Below are 21,287 nucleotides of genomic sequence, written 5' to 3'. Positions count from 1 at the left end.
TCTGGAAGAAGCTCCTGGCTCCTGGCTTCTGATTGGTGCAGCTCCAGCCATTGCAGCTACTTGGGGGAGTGAATCAAAGGATGGAAGATCATCCTTTCTGTCTCTCTTCTGTATCTGACTTTCCAATAAAAATAAAATACATCTTTAAAAAAAATGCACTAAAATACTGTTCATCTCGGTTACTGATCTTTTGATTGCCCAAAGTGAGTCTTTCCTGCTTTCCTCTGGTTCAAGGCTGTGGCCAGTGTGCTGTGAGAACAAAGTCACATCACTTCTTGGTCTTTTGGCGCAGACCAAGTGAGAGCAAAGTCACTACGCTGCGTCCGCAAGATTCCATTCTGTCTACGTGCTAAGAGAAGAGTCGGTGAGTTTTATAACTTGGCTCCTCCTCCTTTTTGGGTTCTCAGTGACTAAATTAAAATACGTCGTATTGGGATTTTTACCTTTAGCAAAAGGTTCTGAAGGTCTACCAGAAGGACCTATCAAGTATTCATAAAAATTTGAGGTTTTGCTGTTGTGTGCATTGGTTTGATAAGGTGTGAAAGATAAAAACAGTGCCTTATGTAACATGAATGTGTTCTTGGTGAAAAGACAAAATGATGTAAAAATGAACACTGGGCTGGCAGGTTGGTTTTTTGCCTACCTGGTAGACAGCAGTGAAATTTTATCCCAGGGTCAATTTGCTATATTTTTTATGACCTAGTTCAGTGCACCCACACGGGAAGCATGCTGAGAAGGGCTTTAACAGGCATTTCCATTTTGTTTTGTAGATTCCACAGGAAAATAGAACCATACAGTATTTCTGAGCCTATCATATTCCATTTAATTCCAGGTGCATCCCTGCTTTTAAAAAGAGCAAGATTTCTTGCTTTTAAAATACTGAATAATATTCCACTGCACAAATACTACAGTTTCTCTATCCAGTCACTATCCGTGGCCAATTAGGTTGATTCCATAGCTTGATGTTGTGAATAATGCTGCGGTGGACATGGGAGGCAAGGCACTGATTGTATTACCTCTGGGTGTCTATATACCCAAGCAGGGTTTGCTTGGTCACATGGCAGTTCTATTTTGAATGTTTGAAAATATTATATATTATTTTGAGAGAGAGAGAGAGAGAGATCTTTCATCTGTTAGTTCACACTGCAAAAGGCCACAACAGCCAGATTTGTACCAACACAAATGCCAGGAGCCAGGAGCTCTACCCTAGTCTCCCACATGGGTGGCAGTGGTCCAAGTACTTGGGTCATTATGGACTGCCATCCCAGGCAGAGTAACAGGACGTTAGAATAGAAGCAGGGCAGCTGCGACTCGAATTGGCACGCTAATATGGTACATCAGTGTCATGAGTGGAGCTTAGCCTACTGCACTACATCAGCCTAATATTTTGAATATTTGAGCAATTATTCCTACCATCTTTCACAGTGCCTTTACCAATTTACAGTCCCACCAAAGGACATAATGTTTTCATCTTCTCCACATTTCTGCCAGCATTTGTTTCTTGACTTTCTGATAGCAGCCTTCCCAACAGGAAGTCGGATCTCACTACAGTATTGCTTTACATTTCCATGATGACTAGTAATGCTAAATATCTTTCCATATACCTATGGTCAACTGAATATCATCTTTGGAAATATATTTATTTAGTTTGCCTTTTTTTGTGACTGATTTGCTATTGATTTATATGATTTTTACATTGTCCCTTTGTCAGATACGTGATTTGCAAACATTTTGTTGACTTTCTTTTGCTGTGAAGCTTTTAGTTTGAGAAAGTGTCATTGATTTACTTTTGTTTTTTCTCCCTGAGCTTTTGATGTGATAAACAGAAGGTCATTGCCAAGGCCAGTTTCAAGGAGCTTTTTTTCCTATGTTTTCTTCTGGGAGTTTTAAATAGAACAAAGAGTAAATCAGTGGCTGTTGGGGTCAAAGAGGAAGAGGAGTGGCGAAGGAGGTCGAAGGGCATACATTTGCAGTTGCATAGTTAAAGTCTAGAAATGTAATGGACAGCAAGAGGACTAGCATTAATATCACAATGTGAACTTGAGCATTTGCTAAGAGAGGTGATTTTAAATGCACTTACCACACACCTAAAAAGCCACACACATCATGGAATGTGATGGGTATGTAGTTTGTTTGACTGTGGTGATCATTTCACTGTAAATATCATTTTGTGTGGCCAGCACTATGACATATCATGTTAAACTGCCATCCATCCGGGCATCAGTTTGTGACCTGGCAGTTCTACTTCCAATCCAGTTCCCTACTGGTGGACTAAGGAAAGCAGCGGAAGATGGCCCAAATGTTTGGGGCCTTTGAGACCCCCAAACCCAGATGAAGCTCCTAGCTTTAGCCTCGTTCCCTGGCCATTTTGGTAAACCAGGGAATGAACCACTAGATAAGATCTCTTTGCCTTTGTCTCTTCTCTCTGTGTAACTCTGATGGGAGAAGCAGTGTAATTGACGATGTGGCTTCTTGGGAGAGTAATGAAGTAAGCCTGAAAAGCTTGAAGTGCAGTTGTACACTTGGGAACATGATTTGGAAAAGTGGGACCCCTTGCGGTGCACCAGATATACATTGTGTCCTTCTGCCAGATGGCCAACTGGTAATCCATTAGACCTCCTATGAGCGAGGCCAAAGCTTACCGTCAGTCCCATGGAATGCATTTGAAGACTACAGGCAAAAAGAATTAAGATTTTACCCCGAGCTGGTTTTAATTAGTATAAATATTCTACATGACTTGAGAAGCAAGTGTCTAAGGTCTGATGTTGCTTTCCAAGGGCAGGGTTGTTTACACCACTGGCTGCACAGTCACTCTTCTGGTTATCAGCCTTCTTGTCTGTGACACCAAGTAGGAAGAGGACAAAGATACTTGAAAATAACTTCATTTTTCCTTGACAAGTCTTCTTTTCTCTATATGTCTGGTAATTATTATGTTGAATCTGGTGACAATTTATATGAGTATTATCTATGACTTGGAAGATTTTCTTTTTAAAAAAGATATTTATTATTACTGGAAAATCAAATATACAGCAAGAAAGATCTTCCATCCCCCAAGTGGCCTCAACTGCTGGAGCTGAGCTGATTTGAAGCCAGGAGCTTCTTCCAGATTTCCCACATGGGTACAGAGTCCCAAGGTTTTGGACCATCTTCTACTGCCTTCCCTGGCAACAAGCAGGGAGCTGGGTGGAAAGTAGAGCAGCTGGGATACAATCCAGCACCCATCTGGAACCCCAGCACATCCAAGTCAAGGATTTAGCTTGTAGGCTATCATGCCAGGCCTGGAAATTTTTCTTCTTTGTCAAGATTTTAGGCAGCAAAATTGGCATTCTCCTTTGGCGATTCCCTGTATGACTTTCTCTTAATGGTGGCCCAAATGAAATAGAAAAGCATAACTATTAAAGGCTACCATGTTTTACAAAACTGCCAGTATACCACACAAATCAAGAAAATATGATCAAGTAGATACGATCGAATCTACTCCTCTGTATTACACAACTAATATTATCAGGCATTTATTGCCTGAAAAATTACATTTCCCTGGTGCTATTTAAATAACATAATCTCACTGTTCACACTGTCAAGTTAATTCCTTATTCATTCAAATATTTTTAAAGATTTTTATACATGTAATCAATATTGTCATCACTGACCATAGCATCACATACGAGATGTATTTGTAACAATACATGTATAGTATATTTATTCTTCAACTGACTAGTATCAATTTAATACAAAGCATGTCAGGAGGGACAGACGTTTAGCACAGCAGTCAGGAGACCTCTTAGGATGTTCAGATTTCGTATCAGAGTGCCCGGTTCAAGTCCTGTCTACTCCACTTCCAATTCAGCTTCTGCTAAGGTGCACCCTGGGAAGCAGCCAGTGATGATTCAAAAATCTGGATCCTTGCCACCAGTATTGGAGACCTGCATTAAGTCCTTGGCCCTTGACTTTGTCCTGACCCAGCCCTGACTGTTGAAAGCATTTGGGAATAAATCAGTACATAAGACCCACCCTCATCCTCCCACACCCGGTCAACTGGGTCTTTCAAAAAAGCAGGGGGCCTCAATCTGAATAAAACAAGTACTTGTATTTTTAAAAGTGCTCTTCAGTGACTGTAAGTCTGAATGGCATTTTTTTTCATCTAACATCAACATTGTAATTTTGATACCAACAATCACTAGATTAATGAGGTCAACAGAGATCCACCAGACTCTGTTCAAGTTCTTAGAAGTACGCTCTAATTGCTTGGATTATCCTGAGACAAGTCCTGGGTTAGTAGTCAGATACCAGACTACCAAAATCCTCCTCGCTTTCATAGCCATACAACACTGAAGCAGCAGCTAAGAACCCCAAGTTAAACGTGCCCACCGATAGCGCCATCAGCCCCTCCCTGTTACGGAGCAGGGTGTCAGGGTTCGTGTGGCTGACCACTCGTTCTTCCATTTCCATGCAAGGCAGGACTCTGGCAGCACCATCCTTTCCCATCATCCCATCTTACTCATTAAAGGTAGAAACCACACAGTGAGCTGCACAAACTGTGCTGTTTGGAATAGAGGCAGTGCTGGGGAGTTGACTCTGCAAAGAGTATGGAGAGGCTGACTGACAATCAGGGCGAGAGAGAGAGAGGGGAGAGAATATTTCCAACAGAACTTCTGCTAATGAATCCCCAAAGGTTGGTACCTCCTGGGGGAGACAGCCTGGCGCTCTCTCGGTACTATATTGTCCAGGGGCAGTGAAGAGATAGTGACTGTAAACTAGACCTAGCAAACAATGTGACGACGGCCCAGACAGCACAGGCCATCTGAGCCCTCCCCTCTGGGGGACCCAGAGCATCAATCAGCCAGGCCAGTGATGGAATTTTAGGTCCCAGGAGATAGGAGTGAAGCCGGAGAGTCCTGATCTCAAGAGGGCCAGAGATCTCATTATGAGATGCCACATGGGGGTTTGGGTAGCAATAAAGAGCGGGGCCTCCAGAACAACTGAATTAATGCTTACACAAATGCAGCTCCTGGTTCCCTGTCATCCCTCCCCTCTCAGCCCTGCCATGTTGGCCTGGCTTCCTCGATTAGAGGCATCAAGTCGGGGAATAGCCTCAGCCAGGGCTTGGCAGTCTCCCAAGCTTCAACCCTCCAGTGTTGGTCTCACTCCAGTTGGCACCCACTCCAGTGACAAGCCTGGAAAGACAGAGGCGATACTAACAATCGACTTGACCCCCTTGCTATTTTTGGAACCACCATGCAACAGTCACAAAATCCACATTTTGTTGTTGTTGTCTTTCAGGAGCATGTGGAGTACTGATCAGGTGAGCACATTCTGGGACATGGAACAAGTATCAATATGTTTCTAAAGAATTCAGATGTATCTGTTCACAATGAAATTCAACTAGATATCCATAACAAAAAGGTACCTTAAATGTCTCCTATGCCTTTATAAACTGAATAACCCATTTCTAAGCAACTTATGAATCAAGGGTGTCAAAAGGAAATCAAGAAGTAGTTCGGACTCGGTGAAATTTAAAAATGTGACATACCAGCATTTTTAGGACGCCATAAAGCAATTCTCATGAGGCATTGCATGTTCAAGTTAGGAAAGAAGAAAGTCCAACTTAATGACCTCAGTTTGCTTCTTAAGAAACTAAAAATAGAAGAATCACAGAAACTCACAGTGCACAGAGAAATAAAGGGAATAGAAGTCAGTGAAATAGCAAAGGGAAAAACAAGAGGGTACATCTAGGAAACTAAAAGATAGTTCTGTGAGATAAATGAAACCAAAGAACTTATCAAAATGAACTGCCAATTTCACGGAAAAATGACATCACTACAGTTCTACAGATATTAAAATGATAAGAAATCAGAATGCCAAAACTAGTTCGTTAAGTTCATGTGACTATGGAGAGAATAACTCTTCTGGGCCTGGAGCAATGGCTCAATGGCTAAATCCTCATCTTGCATGCACCAGGATATCATAAAGGCACCATTTGTGTCCTGGCTGCCCCACTTCCCATTCAGTTCCCTGTTTGTGGCCTGGGAAAGCTGTCGAGGATGGCCCAAAGCCTTGGGACTCTGTACTAGCATGGGAGACCTAGAAGCTCATGGCTTTGAATTGGCTCAGCTCTAATCTTTACAGCCAATTGGATAGTGAAGCAAGAGACAAAAGGTCTTTCTGTCTCTCCTACTCTTTGTAAATGTGCCTTTCCAATAAAAATAAAATCTTTTTTTGGAGGGGGCAGGGAGAAAATAACTCTTTGATGCACAGAAAAATCAATAAATATGGCCATTCCTTTCTAGGGCATCTGTGCAAGAGAAAACATGAGTAACTCTGTAAAGACACATGTGCAAGGATTTCATGACACACTCATTTGTGGTCCAGGTGAGTCGGAGGCAGGCGAGGCATGCGTCAAAGGGGAATGGATGAGCAAGCATGAGGAGCATCATGGAGTATTATTATTACATAGACCAAGGAACATGACAAATGTAGACACACACCCACCTGGGTGCACAGGTAAGGACACACAGGTTCATCACACATATGAGTGTGTCTCCCCAGGAGGTGGGAAGAGGGACATGAGCAACCAGGAGATCAAGGAAGCAAAGGGAGGAGAGCTCCAATGGACCCGGATGATAACAGTCTCTTATAACCAAAGAATCACTGGCTGTCCAGAAAGAGAGAACCTCGGGCACACTATTATGTGACTAATGGTCCTTCTCTACCAGAGATAAAACAGAAAAGCAGCTCACCTTCCTCCAGGAGGGGGACTGGCACCAGGCATTCATATCACATGTTGCACGGCTCCAAATACAAAAGAGGACAAACTTAATTTTAATAGATTATTGTTCATTTCAGGTAGCCTGCCAACTCCAGAAGACTAAAAACTTAAGCAAAGTGATGTATATAGTTCCTCTTTCTAGGATCACTATATATATTAGCTAGTTTCTCCGAAGTCATTGACTGCAAAATATGATGAGGCTCAGGTGAAGTTGACAAACTAAAGATTTCTTTCCAGAATGACACAAAAAAGTACAATCTCTGTCTCCTTTGGGAAGGAGATATTGTATATTTAAGTGCTTTTCCCCTTGTCTCTCTCTTGCTTCAATCTTTCTATCTCCTCAGACAGTTTGTATAATTCCAGGGCCATTTTGGAGTTGCTTGGATTTGGGAGACACCGCAAGAGGTCCTGGCCTTCCAGGACTGCCTCATGTCTTACCGGGTCTTCCTGAAAGAGAAAATAAAGAGTGATTTTGTAAAGTTTACCTTTTGTTTGTCAGGCGTTGAGCTCCTTTCAGGGAGCCTTTTGATAGGAGAAGAATTGGAAGGAAAAAGCCAGGATTTATGGACAGAAAACATGTTGGATCGCAGTAATATACAAGGGGGTTCTGTTTATTACAGGATCCGGCATTGATGCATGATGGAAAACCAGTGCACAAGATGCCAGCAGCCCACATGTGTGCCTGTGGAATCCTGTCCACTACTCCACCTCTGACAGCAGCTCCCCTGTCATGACCGGGGGAAACAGTGGAAGATGGCCCAAGTCCTCAGGCTCCTGCACCTATGTGGGAGACCCAGAAGATGCTCCTGGCTCCTGACATTCAGCCTGGTCCCGTCCTGGCTGTTGTGGCTGTCTGGGGAGTCAACCAACACATGGAGAGTCAACCAACACATGGAAAATCTCTCTGTCTCTGACTCTTCCTCTCTCTCTCTGTGACTCTGCCCTTCAAATACATTTTTTTTTTAATTAGAAAGTATATAAAGAAAAATCATGGGTAGATTTCAAGCATTTTTATCAAAATAAATGTACCCATATGATGCTGGTTTTTGCTTAGTGTAACTTTTGGAAGTACCTTCATACGTCCTCAAGAACTGAATTTCTGGAGTGTCAGTTGAGCTGACAACTAAACATGGGGCAGGTGCAGAGGAGTCAGAGAAAGTCCTGAGCACTAGGGGCGGGATGTGTAGTCCAGCAGACTCTCATGTCCACTTAGGATGGCCTGCTTGCTATAAAACAAAGGCAATAAACTTGCGACCAGTGCAGCACAGTTCTTCCATGTGGGAAGAGCCAGGACCCGTAAATACTCATACATTAACCCCAACAACCGGGACAGTCTCTTCTTTAGGACTTACGGCTACCAACCCATCTCATTTCCCTGTGATTATTTAACATGTTGCATGACATAAAAAAAACTCACTGAAGGAAGGGCCTGGGTCAGCCCTGTGCCCAATGGGGCACACAAAGTTCACTGTGCCCAATGGGGCACTGGTTCAATTCCTGACTACTTCAATTCCAACCCAGTTTCTCACCAATGGCCTAAAGCACTAAGAGGAAAAGCAGCAGAAGATAGTCCTAGTGCTTGAACCCCTGCTACCCAGGTGGGAGACCTGAAGAAGCTCCTGGCTCTGGATGGGCCCAGCCCTGGCTGTTGTGGCCATTTGAAGAATAATCCAGTAGGTGGAAGACCTCTCTCTCTCTCCTCTCTATAACTCTGACATTCAAATAACTAAATAAATGTTTAAAAAGAGCAACTCTTGAAGGAGTACTACTCACCCTCTTGCACGTGGGCACTGCTGGGGTCCAAGTTCTGTACTCTGAACAAGAGATAATATGGGAGCCAACCATCTTGTAGCCAGGGTCACACTGGATGGTGACATTGTCAGGAGTGATGTACTGATCCTTCTCCACAGACAGCTTTCCATGCAGGATCCTTGGCTTTAGACATGCGGCTGTCATCAAAACACATTATCATAGCATATTTTTAAAAAAGATTTATTTTTATTATGTTTTATTGGAAAGGCGGATATACAGAGGAGAGACAGAGAGGAAGATCCTCCGTCCAATGATTTACTCCCCAAGTGAGCCGCAACGGCTGATGCTATGCCGATCCGAAGCCAGGAGCCTCTTCTGGGTCTCCCACGCGGGTACAGGGTCCCAAAGCTTTGGGCTGTCCTCGACTGCTTTCCCGGGCCACAGGCAGGGAGCTGGAAGGGAAGCGGGGCTGCTGGGATAGAACCGACGCCCATATGGGATCCTGGGTGTGCAAGGCGAGGACCTTAACCACTGCGCCACCACGCCGGGCCCTATCATAGCATATTGTGACTCTTCAAGAAAACACCTTTTGAGACAGATAATAAAAGGAGCAAAGAACATTGCTGAATTCTACTTGCTGTAATTGCCACCACACCTGCCCTCATCACTACCACCTCTGCCGACGTACCCATTGGTTAACAGGTAGCAAGCACTTGCTGCCACTCAGCCTATGTGCCAAGCCTATCACATGCATTATTCTGTGTAGCTTCCAGCAACACGATGAGGGTGGCAATCTGGGTACCTCCATTGTAGAGACAGGAAAATCAAGGCATGGAAGAAGCTAGGTGTCATGAGCCAACCCACTCATTAGATTTTAGGTGACAGCAAGGGTGTGAGGCCAGTCTAAACTTTCTCTTTCTGTACTACAGGACTTCTCTTTTTGCCTCATTTCTTTTGCAGGTAAAGTGAAGACAATGACAGAGGACAGAGAGTTAGCTCCTGGAATTAGGAGGAAATGAAATAAATAGCCTAGAAACATTTTGCTTATTTTTTTTAAAATCCATAACAGCTACTGATGAGCAACAGGGTGATTCACTCCATAGGTCAACTCCCTATAACATCAAAGATTCTCCATAAGGGCCTGGCACGATAGCCTAGTGGCTAAATCCTTGCCTTGCATTTGCCAGGATCCCATATTGGCACTGGTACATGTCCCAGCTGCTCCACTTCCCTTCCAGCTCCCTGCTCGTAACCTGGGAAAGCAACAGAGGATGGTCCAAACCCTTGAGACACTTGGTGTGGGAGACCCAGAGGAGGGTCCTGTTTCCTGGCTTTGGATCGGTTCGACTCTGGCCATTGTGGCCACTTGGGGAGTGAATCAGTGGATGGAAGATCTCTTTCTCTCTTTCTATCCTTCTCTGTAAAATCTACCTTTCCAAATAAATAGATAAATAAATAGATAAATAAATCTTTAAAAAAGAAAAAGATCGTGTTTAGCAGTAACTTACTGCCCCTTGGGGCTCTTGCTCTGACTGGGGCAACCCCTTCTGCAGTGTTCACAGCTTTGCTCAGAGAGCTCCAGTTACCTTTACACTGAGGAATCGACTCTTCTGAAAACCAGCAGGTGACTGTGGCTGTGCCAACCAGTGCGTAGCCTTCCTTGCACTTGTACTGCACCTTGTAATCTATCCCAAACACGCTACGGAGAACTTCATACTCTCCGTGTGGAATCCTGGGGAGAAACCTGCAACCTTGCACAGAGAGAGGAGAGGGAGGTTTTTCTGACTCATACATGAAAATAGCACAGAGAGGACACATCAAAAAATTCTTAGCATTTCTAAATCATTTCGTTGCCCATAAAAAACCTGGCACACCTCACAAAATGGGAGTGGGTTGTCTCCTTGCATATTACCATTTGTGTAATTAAGGAAAGCAAATGTGTATATGAGTATGTGGGGAAGTCAGAATTAACTCTTAACCCTATATAGAATATTTTTCCCAATAATTCAAAACTTTTAACAAAATACATGTTTAAATGCTTTGTTTGGTAATGTCTGAAGCATTTTTAAAAATGTAAACTCAGTTAATCTACCTCCTGTTGATGTAACCTTTAATTCTCTTCTTTAACATTTACTTATTTATTTGAAAGTCTGAGTGACAGAGACAGACAGAGAGAGACAGGTCTTTCATCAGCTGATTTACTTCCTAAATGGCCACAATGGCTAGGTCAGGGCTAATCCAAGAGCAGGAGGCAGGAACTGCATGTGGGTCTTTCACATGGATGGTAGGATCCCAAGTACCTTGGGCCACCTTCTGCCCCTTCCCAAGTGCCTTAGCAGGAAGTTGGATGGGAACTAGAGCAGCCAGGCGTGGAAGCAGCGCTCCAAAAGGGATGTCAGCATTGCAAGAAGTGGCAAAACCCACTGTTGTGTGATTACGTAGGCTCTAAGATAGGCATTCTCTCTCTCTCTAATATTATATTATATTATATTATATTATATATTAGAATACATTATAAAATGTATAATACTATATATATACTATGATACAATATTTATAATATATATTCCCCACTTCACAAATGAGAAAAGCAGAAACCTAAAGAGGTGAAGCCACTTGCCCAAGGTCATACAAGGAATGAGGCAGATTAGATTAGTGCCCTGCATTTCATTCTCTGCCTTGCTGTTGAGGATAAGGAAGGCACTGGATTGACATCAAAAGCTCAGAGCCAGCCACAAAGGATTCTTCTCCTTCTCCTTCCTTTTAATGAGGTTACATATAAAACATTGGTGGGGCATGCATTCAGCCTGGTGGTGCACATGCTCTGCTTCTGTCGCAATGGAATGCCTGGGTTTGACACCTGCTAGCACAGACCTGGGAAAGCAGCAGGGAGGCTCAAGTGATCTGAGTTCTTGTTGTCTGTTGGGAGATCTGGATTGGGTCCCTGCTACCAGCTTCATGCCTAGTCCAGCCTTACTCATCTGGAGAGTGAACTACCAGATGGGTGATCTCTTTCTCTCTCTCTCTCTCTCTCTCTCTCTCTCTCTCTCTCTCAAGTAAATTTTAAGAAGGAAGTAAGAAGAAAGGAGGGAGGGAGGAAAGAAAGGCAATTTGATGAAGAAATTGCTCTGTGAAAGCTTTTATGGAAGGTGCAAATCCAGACTCCCAGCGCCCTCCCTGAGGGAGCCCAGGACTAGCAGCCGGCCAGCCTGACCCCACCCCACAGAGGTTGGCCAGCGCGTTTGTTGCTGCTGCTTCTTATCGGCACGTACACACTGAACAGAGCAGGATGGAAGCCCCTTGCCGCAAACATTTGCCAACAGATAGCAAGATTTAGGTTTCGACTAAAACAAGTAAAAGAGAGCCATTAGGACTGCCAGGCTTTTAGGGTAGCTAAAGGGTAACCATCACCCTTGCTTCTTGGAGATAAGGCACAGGAGGCAGACTGCAAGGCCTCCAGTCCCTGTCTTCCTCAAACAAAACCTCTGCTCTCACCTTGTGTCCGGTCTCGTAAATCGCCATCCACACCAGGACACAAATCCGGACTCACGAGTTCTCCTGAAACACCCCCACCCCCAGTCCCAAGAATGTCCTGTGTGCTTTAAAGTCTTTATAGGAAAGAATCACCCGGAAAGTGTTTTTAATTACTTAGGAGACAGCAAAGAATAGAACCTTGCATTTATTCCATGTTTTATGGTTACAGAGAACTCTTACATGCATACTTTGGGAATTTAGATTCCAGTTCATTTTCTCAGAATTTGTGACAATAGGAATGCTTTTATTTTTGTCTTAGGGGTGGTGACGATAAACAAACCATAAACAAACTATTTACAAGAAAAAATAATAAACAAACCTACAACTGGGAAAAATAAGCTCATTTTAAAACCCGAAGGAATGCTGATCCGACTTTCTTTTGTATTCATGTAAAAAACAATGAGGTGACTTGCAACTCATTGAGTATGTATTTAGGAATTTATACAATGCCACTTATTTTTTTCTATTAATGGAAACAGTATCGACCTAAAAGTCTCAAAATCTTTAAAATTGTTTTGTAGTTAAAGCTTTCCATGAATAATACACAAATTAAGCAATTCATATCATCAAGTAATAAGACTGTTAGTAAACAACATTCGTAAAACAATTTGCTGTCTCCTACAAGCTGATATAAGTGACTGCAATTTGGTCACGCTCTTACTGTTCCTGAAGTTGAATGCATGTGTTTGCGATGATCGGCTGAATTTCCTTCTCTTTATGAACCACACACTCACTCACTTTGTTAGAGTGTTGGTATAATGTTAGTATGTTAGAATGTTAAGAATATTAGTGTTAGGTGATATTAGGCCCTTTGGGGTGAGAAGCCAACACTTCGCTAGGTCAGAAGGCACCTGCACTGTGGGAAAGCTCCACTTTAGTGATAAATCTGTCTCCCTTGTTTCTTTGTGAACTAATCTACCATGTAACCCGGGTGCAGGAAGGCAGGGGCACAGTTCCCTGGTCCCAGGGACTGGAGGAGCCATAAAGAGACTGGAGGTGCCATAAAGATAAGGTTACCAGGATGGGATGAGCCGTAAATAATAAGTGTGGGAGCATAAACAATAAGTGTGGGAACGTAAATAATGAGTTTGAGAACGGAGTGTGAGTGCTTGCACCTGGGGGCCACATAAGTTTAAATTTGTTACTTTTGAGTTGACTTTGATATATGTTACAGCCAAAACGGGGTATATAATCTCCAGCCTTATGTTAAATCGGGGTCCAATCCACTTGGCTGGCCTGTGTGCCCCAAGTACGATCTGACCCCAGCATGCTGGCACAATAAACTCTGTTTGCTTTTTGCATTATCAGCAAAGCTCTTTGTCGTTTTCTGGGGGTTGACTAGCTCGCACCCTAATGTCCAGTGGGGAGCTCTGGCCCGGACTCTAACAACTTCACCCCAGTTTTCCTGGGGCACCAGCCCCTGTGTTACTCACCAAGCAGGCTGGGTGGGTGCAGGAGCAAGGTCATAATCCCAAGGAGGCCCAGGGAGAGGGAGTGGCTGCCAGACACTGGCCGCATTGTCCAGGCTGCCGGCACCAACAGATGCTTCAAGTTGGTGGGTTCCGCCTTGAATGCACCTGCAGAAGGAACCAGCAGCAACAGCTGCTGCCTAACTGGTCAGCTGTGCTCTGTTCAGCTGAACCCTACGGGAAAGTCAAAGCTAAAGTCAACTTCCCACCTGAGTTACGCAACAGCCGGGGAAGAGGGCAGAACCAGGGTGCCAAAGGACAGGTGAAACCTCAATTCCAGTCTCCTGGTTTGGATGTCAGGGGCTAGTAACCTGGGGGGACTCGGGTGGTGGGGGCGGGTGGGAGGTAGAGTAGGGGAGGTATTTAGAAATGTGACCTGGATTTAAAGGAAATTGCTATCTTGAAATGTAAATAGTTCTTTTCTGAGTAACTAAACAAACCAGATAGAAGAAAGGAGACTTTGGTTTGCTCTTAGCCACCCTGAGAGCAAACTTGGAAATAGCTAAGCCCTGTTGCCCACTGGAGTCTGGTCTTTGCTGGGGAAGTGGGGCTTGAGGGGAGACAGGGGAGGAGGGCTGGGAGAGCAATCCGGGACACACCGCACCTTCAGGAAACCTTGTACCTGGAGCTTTGAGTCAACAGAAGTGCCGGGGGAAACAAGATAAACAATGATGGGACAAGTAAAATTTCCTTCCAGAAGTTCTTGAGATGGGAGAAATATTAAAACACTCAAACAGGCTTGGCAAAATTACTCTGATGATATTTAAGTGGGACATTCTTTTTTGTCATTCCTGGCTTCCCTAAGTCACCCTCTGGTGTTGTCAGTTGGGAACAGGACTAGAAAGCAGGCACCTGCGTGTGCCTATGGGCTGGGGGTGAGAAACCCTGCAGCGACAGAAATTCCATACTGCCTAAACATATTTGCAAGGTGCTGAGCCAGCCTTGAGTCAGAGTTCTGAGCAAAGCAAAACTGTGCTCTTCCAGAGATATGCAGAAGTTAACTCAAAGAAGACTAATTTGAGGGAATGCCTTAAAATGACCTTCCCACTCAGTTAAGCAGCAAACATTGCAAAACTGCTAACAAGAGGCCAGAACTCTAAAACATGATGTGTTGTGATGTAATATTGACTGTGGCATAATTCAGTCTGAGCCTTTAGGAAAGAGAACAAATACATTTATTGTGCATTTATTCAACTTTAGGAAGAGAATCCAAGACAATAACTGAAAAAAGCAAGCCATTGAAACCACTGGCTAGAAGACTATTTTGAATGATTCCTTCTGCCTCACAAGCCCCTTCTGTGTCCTCCATACTTTGTATCAAAGCTCTAAATACTGAACTTGAGTAAGTAGAGGAGGAGCTCCATTTTGCGTTTAGCCGCCGGTGTGCCCCAGCCCTCGCCTCGGGACAGGTAGCAATCAGGAGCTGCCAGCAAGACAGGGGAGAAAACCACGGTAATCCTAGCTGAAGGCGCCTGACAGTGAGCGAAGCAGGCACGCTCTTCCCTGGCAACTCATGCAAGAAGGGAACAGCATGACGGGAGCTGCCATGGGGCAGAAGAGCTAACATTCTGATAGAAAATCAACAACCTTGCTGGACTGAACCACAAAAAGCACTCAGGACAATAAGCCCTGACAGATGAGTGAAGACCTGGAAGTGGAAAGGCCAGAGAGGCCAAAGAGAAACGAAGTTGACACTGTGAGTGAGCCGGGCTCTGAGGCCGGGCCCCCTGCACTGCCCCCTGGCTGCGAGAGGCTGCAACAGCCCAGCGAGGATTGAACTGAAACTCCAGCTGTTATCCAAAAGGCAATTTTCAGTTTGGACTCAACCGTCTGCTAAAGTGAAAACAAGAAAGCTAACAAACGTTCTGTTTTAGGAGGACATAGTAGAATCTACTTACAATGTTCAAGATAAGTTGAAATTATTAGAAATAGGATAAAACTAAAAAACGAATCTGATTTTTTTTAAAAAAATGAATTTATTTATTTCTTATTAGAAAGACAAATTTACAGTGAGAAGGAGAGACAGAAAGATCTTTCATTCACTGCTTCACTCCCCCAAGTGGACGCAACGGCCAGAGCTGAGCCCATCTGAAGCCAGGAGCCAAGAGCTTCTTCCGGGTCTCCCACGCAGGTGCAGGGTTCCAAGGCCTTGGGCCGTCCTCCACTGCTTCCCCATGCCACAAGCAGGGAACTGGATGAGAAGCAGGGCCACTGGGATTAGAACCAGCACCTTTATGGGATCCTGGCACATGTAAGGTGAGGACTTTAGCCACGAGGCTACCACATTGGGCCCTATTTCTTTTTGTAAAGAAGTAATTACTACGATGGAAAGTGAATAAAATCACAGTGGGAAATGAGCTACAAAAAGGATCAAAAGGAAATTATAGAACTAAAAATTATGATTTCTGAAATTAAAAGAATGTCTCTGGAAGAACTAAGCAGTAGAGTGAAGTCATTGCACGTGAAGATAAACCAGGAGGAATTACACATTCTGAAGAATAAAGACTATTTTTACAAAAGTCTTCAGGGACTTACAAGACAGTATCAAATGACCTGTCATACATGCAATCGGAGTCCCGTAATCATGGGAAAGAGAATGAGGCAAAACAGATTTTGAAAAAAAAAATCATGACTCAAGATTTCTTCAACCTAAAGGAAGAGACATTTACAGATTCGACTTATTCAGAGAAAGTCAAGCAGAACAGATAGGAGGACAACCATGCGTAGACACCGTAAACTGCTAAAAATCCAGGAGAACATGGTGAGAGCACGCGGAGAGCAAGCGCTCTGCATACGGTGAATGTTGTGGCTGATGAGCACCTCTCACCGAAAGGCGGTGTGGGCAAGCAGCGGGCCCCGTCTGTGCGGGGTGAAGAACGAGCAGGCGGGTACAGTCAGCCCTGTGCTGCGGCGTGGAGAAGGATGTGTGATGCTGGACTGATGCTCAGAGACTGGGCTGTGAGGCCTTTCAGGCCACCAGAAGGGCTTTGACATTTAGTGTGTGGAGGGAAATGAATAGAAGAACAGCCACAGAAGTTCTTCCTGACCTCTGCAAGTGACACTGTCTTATGCCAGGGTGAGAATGATACATGTGATCAGAAAGGACAGAATTAGGGATATACTTAGATTCCACTGTTCAGCTCTATAGTCATCTTGTTGCACACACTCGAAGCGCCCCTTCTTAAACATGCGTGGGGATCCTTACTTGAAAAGACTTCTGATCCTGCCCAGTAAAAGCGGAGATGAGGCTGGCATTGTGACGCAGCGAGTTCAATGTCGAGTGCAACACCAGCATTGCCTATCTGTTTCTAATCCAGCGTCTTGCTAATGTGCCTGGGAAAACAGCGGAAGACGGCCCGAGTGCCCGTGCCCGACGCCCACTTCAGAGACCCCAGTGGAGTTGCTGGTTCCTGACTGTTGCAGCTGTTCAGGCAGTAAACCAGCTGATGAAATCTCTCTATATATCTCTCAGTCACTTTGCCTTTCAAATGAATAAAGAATTTTTTAATGGAGGTGAGTAATAACAGAAGTAAGTGTCCAAGGAACAGATGGCGATCCATTTTGGGCTAAAGAATTGTTGAAATGGAGCCTGGTGAGATAGCCTCGTAGCTAAATCCTCACCTTGCATGCAGCAGAATCCCATATGGGCACTTGTTCATGTCCTGGCTGCTCCATTTCCATCCAGCTCCCTGGGAAAGCAGTAGAGAATGGCTCAAATTTGGGGGATCCTGTACCAGCCTGGCTCCTGGCTTTGGATGGGCTCAGCTCCAGCTGCTGCAGCAAGGTGGGGAGTGAAGCAGTGGACGGATCATTCTCTCTGTTTCTCCCTCTCTCTGTAAATCTGACTTTCCAATAAAAATAAATAAATCTTTTTAAAAAATTGTTGAAATGTGTGTGTGTGTGTGCGATTTATTTTGAATATATGTCATGTTGTGGAAATGTTCCCACAATTCCAATTCACTTTTTCCATTCTCTCACAGACATTTCAAAGCAGGAAGTGGCTGATTTGACACACAGCGCAAAGGAAAAGGAAAGGGATAAACTGTGAGTTTCCGACCTGGGGGAGAATGGTACTATTCAAGAAAAGTATGACTCCATTGCAAGAGGGTGAATACAAGATGTACCCCGTGGCCCGTGAGTCAGTTGCTGAGAAATGTCTGAGTAACAACACCGGAATGACCACATGTTCAGGATGCTGGGCTGCGTCAGTGAGGAAGGCCGGTTCTTTCATCTGCTACTGAGCATTCCTAGGAATGCCATTAGAACCTCCTTGCAGCTGCCGTCATGCAGGATGTTGATACCTTACACCTGCCCGTGATATGCCAGGCTTAGCGCCATCAAAGGAGGTTGACATGCAGCACTGGCCCAGCCTCGAAGGGGAACTTGCAGAAAGGAACATCGGCACCTGCTGAGTTGGCACCTGCTGCCTGGCAGGGTGTCCATCAGCAGGGAGCTGGAGTCAGGACAGAGCCGGAACCCTCGTATTCCCATGTGGGTGTGTGTGCCCCAGGCAGCATTTCTCCTTTTTCAGTGCTCCAAGGAAAAGCTTAGCAAGGGAAAAGCAAAAAGATCCAAGTTTAGTAGGAACACAGACAGTGGCTATAAACCATCATTGAAAGAAAAAAATGACCATTTTAGCCCTTATTTTCAATATAGATAGTATATTAATATGTTAACACAGTAATAAATATATTAATAAAATATCGATATAATGTGCATATATTAATATGAATATTAAAATAATCATAGGTTATTAAGACTACAGCATTATAACATTCTTAATCATTGTTTTGAAAAGGTAAAAAAAAGTCTTACAAAACTGTATTTGTAGCAATACTAATACACACAATCATTTCTTTTTAATTGATTAAAAAATTTTAGTTCCCATGTGAGGCAGCACATGAAATATTTGTCTCTGTGTCTGGCCTGTTTCATTCAACATGTTGTCTTCCAGTTGTGACCATTCTAGGCAGTATTTTGATGTCACTATCCGATGCACCCCTTGTGTAGTTTTGACATAAAAATAATCTAATTAGCCCAAGCATTTGAGCTTCCCATCTATTTGAGCCTCTGCTTGGCGTCTGTCAATTCTGTGAATACTATCATTGAGTGGACAACGAGGTTGGTGCAAAGACCCTACCGTCGTATGCCAAAGTCTCTGTGAGGAAAACACTGGGGCAATAAGGAAGAAATGTGAAATGATAAAGTCCAAGTCATGTTTATCTATTTTTATTAGTCCAAGTCATCACCAGAATTTGAGATTGCTGAAACCTCTCTAACGTATGATAAGAAGTAGATCACACCAGTGAGGCAGGATCATTACACCTTGCCTCCTCGGGGTCTGGTCTGGTGAATCACTATTGGGATTCTAGACAGCAGCAGCAAGTTCAATCTCAAGATCAAATACCCGAAATGTTGTTTACTGCTGTGTGAAATCAGCAATGTGCCAATAGAGGGAGCCAAAACAGAATAAATGGGGCTTCTGGGTTTTGGAACTTATTCACGGTGCTCTATCTTACCAGTAACCTTGGCAGTGTCGGATTAGCATAAATGCACAAAGCATGGAGGCAGTATGAACACTGGAGAGATGAGTGCCAATGGAGGAAGTGATTCGCTCTAGATAGGGATATATTATTATAAGAATTCATCTCTACAGTAAGGAAGATCAATTCTTTCTCCAATCTTTGAAATTCAATTTTTTGAAATATATTATGTTCACAAGAAAAGTAAAATACCTTAAGTGTAGAGCTAGCTGACTTTTTATTTAGCAAAAACAACCTTATGATACCACTCAGATGTCAAAGCAAATGTCCCCAGCACCTCCACAAGCTCATGTCCCATCCCAAGGGGAATTGCTATTCTGGCTGTGCAGGCTGTAGATTACTTTGGCTAGTTTTGTACATTACACAAATGCACCAAAAAAGTCTGCTTTTTGTGTCTGGCATCATTTTCTTAACAGTTTATGATTTGATAATCATTTGTATAATCAAGTCCCTGTTTTGGTACATGTCATCTTCTGATGTACCACATTTAATTTGTCCTGGCAGACATCTCCCAGGGTCTTCCCTTGGCAATACCCACTGATTCCTCAATTTCTGTAGATGCTCCTCTATTGATCTCTTCACTATGATTTTTCTCCTGAGTTTTTACCACTTATAAAGGTTGTAGAAGATTTTTTTTTCTAAGCATTTTTGTCCAATTTTTTTTTTCCTTTCCATATGCCAGCCTCTATCCAAATCCTTTTAACATTCTGCTGTATCCTTTATAGCACTATGGTGCTATTGATTAGCTGCGGCTACAGCTCACCGATGGTAGAACTAATACCATCAATGACACACACACCATTTTTATGGACCTTGTCCAGACCAAGTGTTCAATGATTACATCATGGAAGGATGCTTGACCTTTGAGGAGCTTGGCACAAAACTCAATCTGCGCAGCTCTGTGGTGGAACATTTCCTTTCCATACTACTGCAAATCCCAAATGAGTGATATATTCCCTTTCCAGGTATAAGAGGAGCATGTAGGTCCGTGAAAAGCACCAACAATAGCCAAACCATCATGAAACAAAACAAAACTTAGTACTAAGTACTAAGACTACTAGATTTCAAGGTGGATTATAAGGCCCAGCACAATGGCTCATGGCTAAACCCTCACCTTGCAAGTCCCAGGATCCCGTATGGGCACAGGTTTGTGTCCTGGCTGTTCCACTTCCCATCCTGCTCCCTGCTTGTGGCCTGAGAAAGCAGCAGAGAATGGCCCAAAGCCTTGGAACCCTGCACCCGCATGGGAGATCTGGAAGAAGCTCTGGGTTCCTGGCTTTGGTCGGCTCAGCTCCAGCCTTTGTTGCCACTTGGGGAGTGAACCAGTGGACAGATATTTGTCTCTCCTTCTCTCTATAAATCTGCATTTCCAAGAAAAATAAATCTTAAAAAATAGGAATTAAATGAATAAGAAAATTTTATTCACCAGATTTTAAGTTTCAAGCACACAGTATGCTAAAACTTGGAATAAATAATCATAATTAATCTCAAAAAATGCTGTGATGTGTTGGCATCTCCCTCATGACAGAAATGAGGAAACAGGTCCTAGAAACATTCAGGAAACTGTCCTAAATTCGCCAGAGAATTAGTGGCTAAACAAAATTCTGAACTCATTATGCTCTCCACTGTCTCTTGTAAATTAACCTTTGCACTTAATGTTTTATCTATTTTTTTAAAATAGGAAAAGACATTTTCCATCCACTAGTTCATTCCTCAGGGATGAAACAAATTGAAGACAGGAGCTGGAAAATCCCTCCTATCTCCCATTTGGGTGACAAGAACCCAAGCACTTGGCCATAACTGCTTCCTCTTGGGGTGTGCATTGGCGGGAAGCATTGGTTGGAAGCACGAGTCAGCAGGCCCACGGTGAGAGAAGCCAGGCCCTCTGCCAGGCGAGTTGGGCATCCCAAGCAGCAGCTTCGCAACCGTGCCTCATGCCTGCCACTCCTGTGTACTCCACACCATTCCTAGATTATCTTAACATCTACTACACAGATACGTAGTTGCTTGTTTGCAAAACAGTGATGAAAAAAAAAGTGTGTTTACCACCGATAAAATTTTTGATTTGTAATGATATCGACCACAGGTGATACAACTTAAGGGCTACAGAACCTCCCTCCTCCACCCCGCAGACAGCTTGTTATATTCTTTTAGTAATGCAGATGAGGCTACTTCATTAAAATTAGCAGTTTATGAAATGGCACCTTAACAAGCCTTATAAGA

At 43.7% G+C, this 21,287-nt stretch overlaps 1 protein-coding gene and 1 long non-coding RNA gene across 2 annotated transcripts; one reads left to right on the top strand and one right to left on the bottom strand.

Moving 5' to 3' along the window:
- The first annotated feature begins 233 nt into the window (after positions 1–233).
- LOC121160006 lies at positions 234–7,559 on the top strand. Its single transcript, XR_005884479.1, has 4 exons — positions 234–364; positions 5,281–5,302; positions 6,288–6,369; positions 7,387–7,559. It is a non-coding gene; the product is annotated as an uncharacterized LOC121160006 (long non-coding RNA).
- On the bottom strand, positions 6,814–13,683 carry LOC121160004 (apolipoprotein R-like). Its single transcript, XM_040985600.1, has 4 exons — positions 13,486–13,683; positions 10,105–10,269; positions 8,540–8,715; positions 6,814–7,213 (listed from the first exon to the last, which is right to left on the bottom strand). Exons 1-4 carry the CDS (start codon positions 13,568–13,570, stop codon positions 7,058–7,060), a joined length of 582 nt encoding a protein of 193 aa, XP_040841534.1. The 5' UTR covers positions 13,571–13,683; the 3' UTR covers positions 6,814–7,057.
- Between the last annotated feature and the right edge of the window lie 7,604 nt (positions 13,684–21,287).

This window comes from Ochotona curzoniae, unplaced genomic scaffold, assembly GCF_017591425.1.
Source record: "Ochotona curzoniae isolate NIBS_2020 unplaced genomic scaffold, NIBS_Ocur_1.0 contig_430, whole genome shotgun sequence".
Taxonomy (NCBI): Eukaryota; Metazoa; Chordata; class Mammalia; order Lagomorpha; family Ochotonidae; genus Ochotona; species Ochotona curzoniae.
Note: the sequence above shows the minus strand (reverse complement) of the source record. Positions and strands in the feature narration are given on the sequence as shown.

Excerpts from the sequence above, each read along its gene's own strand:
- LOC121160004 (XM_040985600.1), bottom strand. The coding sequence starts at position 13,570 with ATGCGGCCAGTGTCTGGCAGCCACTCCCTCTCCCTGGGCCTCCTTGGG. Across the intron at positions 10,270-13,485 it reads GCACCCACCCAGCCTGCTTG|GTTGCAGGTTTCTCCCCAGG; the intron begins GTGAGTAACACA and ends TCTCTGTGCAAG. Across the intron at positions 7,214-8,539 it reads CAGTGCCCACGTGCAAGAGG|GAAGACCCGGTAAGACATGA; the intron begins GTGAGTAGTACT and ends TTTCTCTTTCAG.